Genomic DNA, 9,166 nt, shown 5'->3' with positions numbered 1-9,166 from the left:
TGGGCTAAATTTACTTCAAAGAAAAAACAATAATAGCAATTTTCTATCATCCACTCAACTGAAATATTTTAAAATATAATTGGATTGAAATACAAAAAAATAAAGTGCAAAAATCTATTAATCCAAAAAACACTTTTGAACTGAGTAAAAACTCTAAATATGTGATTGCACAGTAATGACCCTCTAAAGGATCACATTTGGGATCTAGCTAAGGAATCATTTTAACAAAATGTTTTACCAATATGTTTTTGGGCTTTTAAATGTTTTATTTTATTTAACTAGGCAAGTCAGTTAAGAACAAATTCTTATTTACACTGACGGCCTACCAAAAGGCCTCCCGTTGGGCTCGGAGGCTGGGATAAAAAATATATATATATATTAGACAAAACACAACACTGCATAAAGAGAGACCTAAGACAACAACATAGCATGGCAACAACACTTGACAACACAGCTAATTTCTGGGGGTGGAAATTGTGTCGGCATCATTTTATTTTAATTCATTTTGGAGGAGAAAGTCCTTTTAAAAAGTAACCGGAACTGAGCTTCTCAGACCTTCTACATAAAAAAATATCCAGGTTGGACCACAGGCCCCCAAAACAAGGTGAGGAGGGACCCACCCCCCCCCCCCCCCCTCCAACCATCCCCCTCCGAGACCTTTTCCCCCTCTGCTACAAAAGTTTTCAGAGGAGACATTGCTGTAGGCTACTTTCCAAACAACATTGTATAACTCAAGAAGATCTAAATGCATATCCCCATAAACTGATTGAGATCAAATGGTTGGTATGCAGATGCTTCATGAACGTTTCACAGGTAAAACTTGAAGAATTGTCATTCACGTTTGAGAGTGAGAAATGTGAAGGGAAGGAGACCACAAAAATGTGTGCATGAAGTAGAAGTAAGGAAACACATGGTCAGAACGTGATATGCACAGAAGCATCGGGATCTTTACTCCGGAGGAAAAAGTCAGGATCCGCAGCCACTGCCTTTTTAAAAACGTACTGTTTTGTTGATGCCCCGGTGTAGCTCCCCTGCAAAAGTTCCGTAGGCCTTTAAAGGGGAAATCCAGGATTTTACAACTTAATGTTAGATTATTCCTTACCTTGAAAGTAGTCTCTGAGCCAGGAGAAACTGTAATCCAGCCACTACAATCTTCAGCTAACTTTAGCCACCACTAGCTAACAATCAATGGAAGTGTGTTCAGTTGTTGAAATTTCCTGGCCTTTTCAAAATCTCCATATTTGGTTTGATGTCACTTAAAGGTGATTTGGCCTTTGTGAATAGGATTTTGTATTCTATGGGAGACCCTAAATATGTTCTACTTACCTCTGTTACGTGCGTCAGAATCGCTCCAGACGTATGGAGCTGTACACCAAGCAGTCTCTGAAGACCGTCCAGCAGCACGTCTCTTCCATCAGCATGAGAGTTAAAAACTACAGGTCAGTAAGTGTACACTAAATAGTGAACTGGCAACAGCAGGGTTGCTGACATCAATATCTCAGGTGCCACTGACTGCCTATGTAACCTTGAGCAAGGCACCTTTAACCCTTTACCTGCCCCAGGGGCGCTGCTCTGCGGCTGACCCTGTGCTGCTCCCAGCCTGTTGTGTGTGGTGGGGCTGGGTACTGTGACAGCAAAAATGACCAAATGTCCATTGTCTCTGTATAATCGACCAATAAAGATTGCATTGTGTAGTACACAAGAATATGTCAATCTCTGACAGATTGTGGACATGCAATCTCTCTTGGTCTCCTCAATATTTCTCCCCTTCCTCTTACCCCTGTCTGTGTGTAGGTCTCAGAAGCTGGAACAGGTCAGGGGTGTTCTGCTGAAGGAGATCAACAACTTGGAGGAGGACGAATCCACTCTAAAGAACATGGAGAAGGAACTGACTGTAGGATTACTTACATTACATTGACATTGTAGTCATTTAGCAGACGCTCAGTTGGTCGCATGTATGTGGTGGAAACTGACCAGGGCCCTTATAATATGGATATCTGAGTTCCTTTTAAAATGGTAAATCAACCTAGCACAACGAATTTAACATTGTTATACTCCTACATTAACAGTATTTAATAGTAAGAGGCCTCCCTGACAATGCAGTATACCGGTATTCCAACCCTTTCAGGTTTGGATTGTCTATGGGAAATCCTCCCATGCTTTAGTTGACTGTATGTTGATTTAATCAGTATTATCAGTTCACTTCTCTCTCCTTAGACATACTGGAGGAAGCAGTCTGTGGCTTTCCATTCCTACCAGGAGAAAGAGACTAGAAGGTGTGTGTGTTTTTCTGCCACATTCAGGGAGTGAAAAGTCCCAGGTGGGAAAATGTTGTCCTCCCCCCCCCCGCTCAAACAGACACACTGCAAAGATTGCAATTTAGCCTCTAGTCCTCCCCTGCTCCATTACAAAAGGACCACATAACACATTGTATCATTTTTTTTAACCTGGGGGAAATTAACTGTGACCAAAAATACAAGTATCTCTGCTGTGAATGAGGCCGGATCTCTGTCTCAAAAGAACTGAGTTATTTGTTTCTCCGGGATGTGGTCATAGCATGACTATTCACATGACTGTTTAGAACTAAACAAAAGTATCTCAAACTGGGTCAAAGTTCTTAAAAATTGTGCTAATTGCAATTTTCTACGATGTAGAATAATAGTGAAGACATCGAAACTATGAATAACACATGGAATCATGTCGTAACCAAAAAAAGTGTTAAACAAATCAAAATATATTTTATATTTGAGATTCTTCAAAGTAGCCACCCTTTGCCTTGATGACAGCTTTACACACACTTGTCATTCTCTTAACCAGCTTCACCTGGAATACTTTTCCAATTGTGTTGAAGGAGTTCTCACATACGCTGAGCACTTTTTGGCTGCTTTTCCTTCCCTCTGCGGTCCAACTCAATTGGGTTGAGGTCGGGTGATTGTGGAGGCCAGGTCATCTGATGTCACACTCCATCACTCTCCTTCTTGATCAAATAGCCCTTACACAGCATGGAGGTGTGTTGAGTCATTGTCCTGTTGATAAACAAATGATAGTTCCACTAAGCGCAAACCAGATGAGATGGCGTATCGCTGCAGAATGCTGTGGTAGTGGTGCTCATTAAGTTTGCCTTGAATTCAAAATAAATCAGTGTCACCAGCAAAGCACAATCATACCTCCCACTCCATGCTTCACAGTGGGAACAACACATGCGGAGATCATCCGTCACCTACTTTGTGTCTCACAAAGACATGGAGGTTGGAACCAAACATCTCAAATTTGGACTCATCAGACCAAAGGACAGATTTTCACAGGTCTAATGTCCATTGCTCGTGTTTCTTGGCCCAAGAAAGTCTCTTCTTATTGATGTCCTTTAGTAGTGGTTTCTTTGCAGCAATTTGACCATGAAGGTCTTATTCAAGCAGTCTCCTCTGAACAGTTGATGTTGAGATGTGTCTGTTACTTGAACTCTGTGAAGCATTTATTTGGGCTGCAATCTGAGGTACAATTAACTCTAATGAACTTATCCTCTGCAGCTCTCATGTGGCGGTCCTCATGAGAGCCAGTTTCATCATAGCGCTTGATGGTTTTAGTGACTGCACTTGGAGAAACTTTCAAAGTTCTTGAAATTTTCCAGATTGACTGATCTTCATGTCTTAAAATTATGATGGACTGCTGTTCTTGCCATATTATGGACTTGGTCTTTTACCAAATAGGGCTGTCTTCTGTATACCACCCCTACCTTGTCACAGTGCAACTGATTGGCTCAAATGCATTAAGGAAAGAAATTCCACAGATAACTTTTAACAAGGCACTACTGTTAAATGATATGCATTCCAGGAGACTACCTCAGGAAGCTGGTTGAGAGAATGCCAAGAGTTTGCAAAGCTGTCATCAAGGCAAGAAGAATATATATATTCTGAATATATTTTGATTTGTTTAACACTTTTGGTTACTACATTATTCCATATGTGTTATTTCATAATTTTGATATAATTTTGTATTTATTATACAATGTAGAAAATAGTTTTAAAAAATAAAGAAAAACCCTGGAATGAGTAGGTGTGTCTACACTTTTGACTGGTACTGTATAAGGGTGTATATACAGTTGAAGTCAGAAGTTTACATACACCTTACCCAAATACATTTAAACTCAGTTTTTCACAATTCCTAACATTTAATCCTAGTAAGAATTCCCTGTCTTTAGGTCAGTTAGGATCACCACTTTATTTTAAGAATGTGAAATGTCACAATAATAGTAGAGAGAATGATTTATTTGAGCTTTTATTTCTTTCATCACATTCCCAGTGGGTCAGTTTACATACACTCAATTAGTATTTGGTAGCATTGCCTTTAAATTGTTTAACTTGGGTCAAACATTTCAGGGAGCCTTCCACATGCTTCCCACAATAAGTTGGGTGAATTTTGGCCCATTCCTCCTGACAGAGCTGGTGTAGCTGAGTCAGGTTTGTAGGCCTCCTTGCTCGCACACGCTTTTTCAGTTCTGCCCACAATTTTTCTATGGGATTGAGGTCAGGGCTTTGTGATGGCCTCTCCAATACCTTGACTTTGTTGTCCTTAAGCCGTTTTTCCACAACTTTGGAAGTATGCTTGGGGTTTTTGTCCATTTGGAAGACCCATTTGCGACCAAGCTTTAACTTCCTGACTGATGTCTTGAGATGTTGCTTCAATATATCCACCAAAATGTTCCTTTCCTCATGATGCCATCTATTTTGTGAAGTGCACCAGTCCCTCCTGCAGCAAAGCACCCCCACAACATGATACTGCCCCGTGCTTGGGATGTGTTCTTCAGCTTGCAAGCGTTCCCCTTTTCCTCGAAACATAACATTGGTCATTATAGCCAAACAGTTCTATTTTTGTTTCATCAGACCAGAGGACATTTCTCCAAAAAGTCTGATCTTTGTCCCCATGTGTAGTTGCAAACCGTAGTCTGGCTTAGTCACCCTCCTGCACTACCTGTTCACCCATGACTGCGTGGCCAAGCATGACTCCAACACCATCATTAAGTTTGCTGACGACAACAGTGGTAGGCCTGATCACCGACAACGATGAGACAGCCTATAGGGAGGAGGTCAGAGACCTGGCAGTGTGGTGCCAGGACAACAACCTCTCCCTCAATGTGAGCAAGACTAAAGGAGCTGATCGTGGACTATAGGAAAAGGAGGGCGGAACAGGCTCCCATTAACATCGACAGGGCTGAAGTGGAGCCAGAACAGGCCCCCATTAACATCGACAGGGCTGAAGTGGAGCGGGTCAAGAGTTTCAAATTCCTTGGTGCCCACATCACCAATGAACTATCATGGTCCAAACAAACCAAGACAGTTGTGAAGAGGGCACGACAACACCTTTTCCCCCTCAGAAGACTGAAAGATTTAGCATGGGTCCCCAGATCGTCAAAAGGTTCTACAGCTGCACTATCAGGAACATCCTGACCGGTTGCATCATCGCCTGGTATGGAAACTGCACAGCATCTAACCGTAATGCGCTACAGAGGGTAGGGCGTACGGCCCAGAACATCACTGGGGCCATGCTTCCTGACATCCAGGACTTACATACTAGGCAGTGTCAGAGGAAGGCCCCAAAAATTGTCAGACTCCAGTCACCCAAGTCATAGACTTTTCTCTGCTACTGTACGGCAAGCGGTACCGGAGCGCCAACTCTAGGTTCAAATGGCTCCTTAACAGCTTCTACCCCCAAGCCATAAGAATGCTGCTGAACAATTAATCAAATGGCCACCCGAACATTTACATTGACCCCCCCCTTTGTTTTTACACTGCTGCTACTCTGTTTATTATCTATCCATAGTCACTTTACAAATGACCTCGACTAACCTTTACCCCCTGTATATAGCCTCGTTGTTATGTAATTTTCTTGTTACTTTTTTTGATTATTTTTTTACTTTAGTTTATTCAGTAAATATTTTCTTAACTCTTTTTCTTGAATTGCATTGTTGGTTAAGGGCTTGTAAATAAGCATTTCCTGGTGAGGTTGTTGTATTCGGTGCATGTGACAAGTGCAATTTGAAATGATTTACTAGTTTGATGGTTGTAACAATCGCCCCATATTATCAAAATTATTTCATTTCAAACTTTACAGTTCTCTAGTATAGGCTACTTATTGAAATGAACGATATCAGAAAAATTCCTGCAATAAGTGATCGGTATGGTCAGTGTCAATAATTTTCAGTTTATTGTCCTAGTTCTAACCTGACTTCTCTACTTTAAACAATGCAACACCACTGTGAGGTCATGTCCCTGATACATTCATGTCCCTCATAGTTTTTTATTATTTATGAACAACTGGTGTTTTTTTATTTACAATACAACAAAAACACACAAATGTGATAGTGGTAAAGGTTTAGTATTTTTATATTTCATTTTCCCCTCCCTCTCCCGCTCGCACGCTCTCTCTCACCCATGGCTCATTTGCTCTTTCGTGTGCTCTTCTTCACCTTTTCGTTCTTTGCCCTCCTCAGACTGCAGAGCCTCAAGAGTACCTTCCAGACCGATGTGTGTCACAGCCTGGAGTACGAGGAGAGGATCTTCACCTCTCAGGTGTGGATCATCCAAACTTTAGCGCTAGACTTCATCTACACTGTAGCCTCCCGCTTCATATAAACTGTAGCCCACTATGTTGATCATAAACACAACAATTTCATACAGCACAAGTACAGAGAATAGGGAAAGAGGAACAGCCGACCCACGAAATCTAAAGTACATGTCACCTACCTTGTGTTTTGATCAACATGCATTCCTTATGTCTCACAGGCGTACCTGTTACAATGTTGTTTTTTTACCAGAAACTCAGCTCATCTGAGCTCAGTTTTAAGCAATAGGATTTCAGTCCTGTGTTGTGCAGTATGGCATTATGCTTATCCCAATTTTCTCTGCCGTGTGCCACTGTGAAGAGTTCAAACCTTAACAAATATTTGTTGTCACCCACTGTTTTCAGATGTGCCTGATGAGGAAAGACATGAAGTCAGTTCAGGACAGACTCTTCAAGGAAATGGTGAGTGGAAATGACAGTTGTGACTAGGCAAGGCACTAAAAAACAATTAGACCCATGTCTCTTTCCACCGCACGGCATTAAATCCCCCTAAAAAAAATCTGTCAGTTTAAGCTAGAGATATGTTTTTTGTAATGGATGCATCTCAGTTCACAACACGTTTGTCAGACCATGAGACATCCCGAAAATTGTCTGTAGTGTCCGAACAGGTTCGGCCCACAAACTATTATGACCCCTATGGAAAGATGAGGCTCTTACGACCCCCACAAGAGTCTTGGGACTCGTCTGAAGTCGGTACAGCTGATATGCCAACTTCTGTCTGTAGCGTCCAAACAGTTTGGGTTACACACTAATATGACCCCTCTGTGGAAAGGTGAGACTCACGAACACGTCGATTGTTTTGCTCTAGGATGCCCACAGGCCTCACAAGACTCGTCTGAAGGTTACCCGGCACCAGTTGAAAAAATGAATGAAAGAAAATCTGGAGACTGTTTAGTGCCACAAATAAGGGGTTAAATACATGTAAAAAAAAATATATATATATACACTTCAGAACAAACTTCCTTCAGATTTTTGGGGGGGACAATCTGTTATTCAATCCGTTTGTATGGGCTAATAGCAGTAAGGCCAAAAATGTTTAAAAAAAATAAAATATACTTTTTTTTATATACTTCTAGGGGTCTTAAAATTTAAAATCAATTCGCTAAATTGTGTCCTTCAATTACATATAGTTTAGTAGAACCTCCCCCCCCGGCTTAGATTTATGGGATATTAAAGAGGTCCCTCTTTTGAAAGTCCTACTCAAAAGTGCTACCTTTATTAGCGCAGACTGAGACTGCATCCCCTGAGGTGTTGCAAGTGTATTTAAGGGCTGTGTTTTTGTGTGTCTCTCCTCAGCAAGACGAGGAGATAATGAGTGTGAGGAGAGGACTACAGGCTCTTTTCCTGCCAGAGGGACCAAGATTTTAAACCCAAATCAAGTACCTCTGCACATTTATAAGATATGTTTGTGTTCTGTGAAGTTTGCCCGTCATTCTACGTTAGCTGTAATCAAATTTAATATATTAAGCATAAGTTAAAGAAATATATATACATGCCTTATTAAAAAAATTATCAAATGTGAATTTATATTAACATATTTTTTTATCAGATCATTTTTGTATTTTTGCAGTGATGTTTGACACTAATAACTTTTTATAGTTTTAACTGTCTCTCCATAAGAGTAGTATTTTCAATATAAATAATGCATTTCTGTGAACATTGTTTGAATGGCATTTTATCTGTACACGGTTGCCTGCTATTTGTTTGCTGTTAAGGTTGCCTAAGTTTATTAAACTTTTTAAAACAAAAACGTGTATTCAGAGAAACCATAATGTACCTTACTTGGCATGGAAAGATGAAAGCAGTATGTCAACATATTCAAGTTATTCTTATGCACAAATATCAATTTCAGAATCAGCTATTATGCTTTACAGTGCATTTGGAAAGTAATCAGACCCCTTGACTTTTTCCAAATTTTGTTACGTTACAGCCTTATTCTAAAATGGATTAAATACATTTAAAAAGTCCTCAATCTACACACAATCGCCCATAATGACAAAGCAAAAACTTGTTTTTAGAATTTTTTGCACATTACAAATAAAAAAACAGATACCTCATTTACATAAGCACTAAGACTCTTTGCTATGAGACTCGAAATTGAGCTCAGGTGCATCCTGTTGCTATTGATCATCCTTGAGATGTTTCTACAACTTGATTGGAGTCCACCTGTGGTAAATTCAATTGATTGGACATGATTTGTAAAGGCACACACCTGTCTATATAATGTTCCACAGTTGGGAGTGCATGTCAGAGCAAAATCCAAGCCACGAGCTCAAATTAATTGTCCGTAGATCTCCGAGGCAAGATTGTGTCGAGGCACAGATCTGGGGAAGGGTACCAAAAAAATTATGCCGCATTGAAGGTCCCCAAGAACACAGTGGCCTCCATCATTCTTAAATGGAAAATGTTTGGAACCACCAAGACTTCCTAGAGCTGGCCGCCCGGCCAAACTGAGCGGGGGAGAAGGGCCTTGGTTCAGGGAGGTGACCAAGAACCAATGGTCACTCGGACAGAGCTCCAGAGTTCCTCTGTGGAGATGGAAGAACCT

General features: G+C 40.7%; 1 protein-coding gene across 1 annotated transcript; it reads left to right on the top strand.

The window, feature by feature from the left end:
• Nucleotides 1–1,347: 1,347 nt before the first annotated feature.
• Nucleotides 1,348–8,105, top strand: sycp2 (synaptonemal complex protein 2). The gene is made up of 6 exons (XM_029665539.2): nt 1,348–1,439; nt 1,795–1,894; nt 2,218–2,276; nt 6,488–6,566; nt 6,964–7,020; nt 7,915–8,105. Exons 1-6 carry the CDS (start codon nt 1,360–1,362, stop codon nt 7,984–7,986), a joined length of 447 nt encoding a protein of 148 aa, XP_029521399.1. The 5' UTR covers nt 1,348–1,359; the 3' UTR covers nt 7,987–8,105.
• The last annotated feature ends 1,061 nt before the right edge of the window (nt 8,106–9,166 follow it).

The sequence above is a fragment of the Oncorhynchus nerka genome, linkage group LG7, assembly GCF_034236695.1.
Source record: "Oncorhynchus nerka isolate Pitt River linkage group LG7, Oner_Uvic_2.0, whole genome shotgun sequence".
In the NCBI taxonomy this organism is placed as follows: domain Eukaryota; kingdom Metazoa; phylum Chordata; class Actinopteri; order Salmoniformes; family Salmonidae; genus Oncorhynchus; species Oncorhynchus nerka.
Note: the sequence above shows the minus strand (reverse complement) of the source record. Positions and strands in the feature narration are given on the sequence as shown.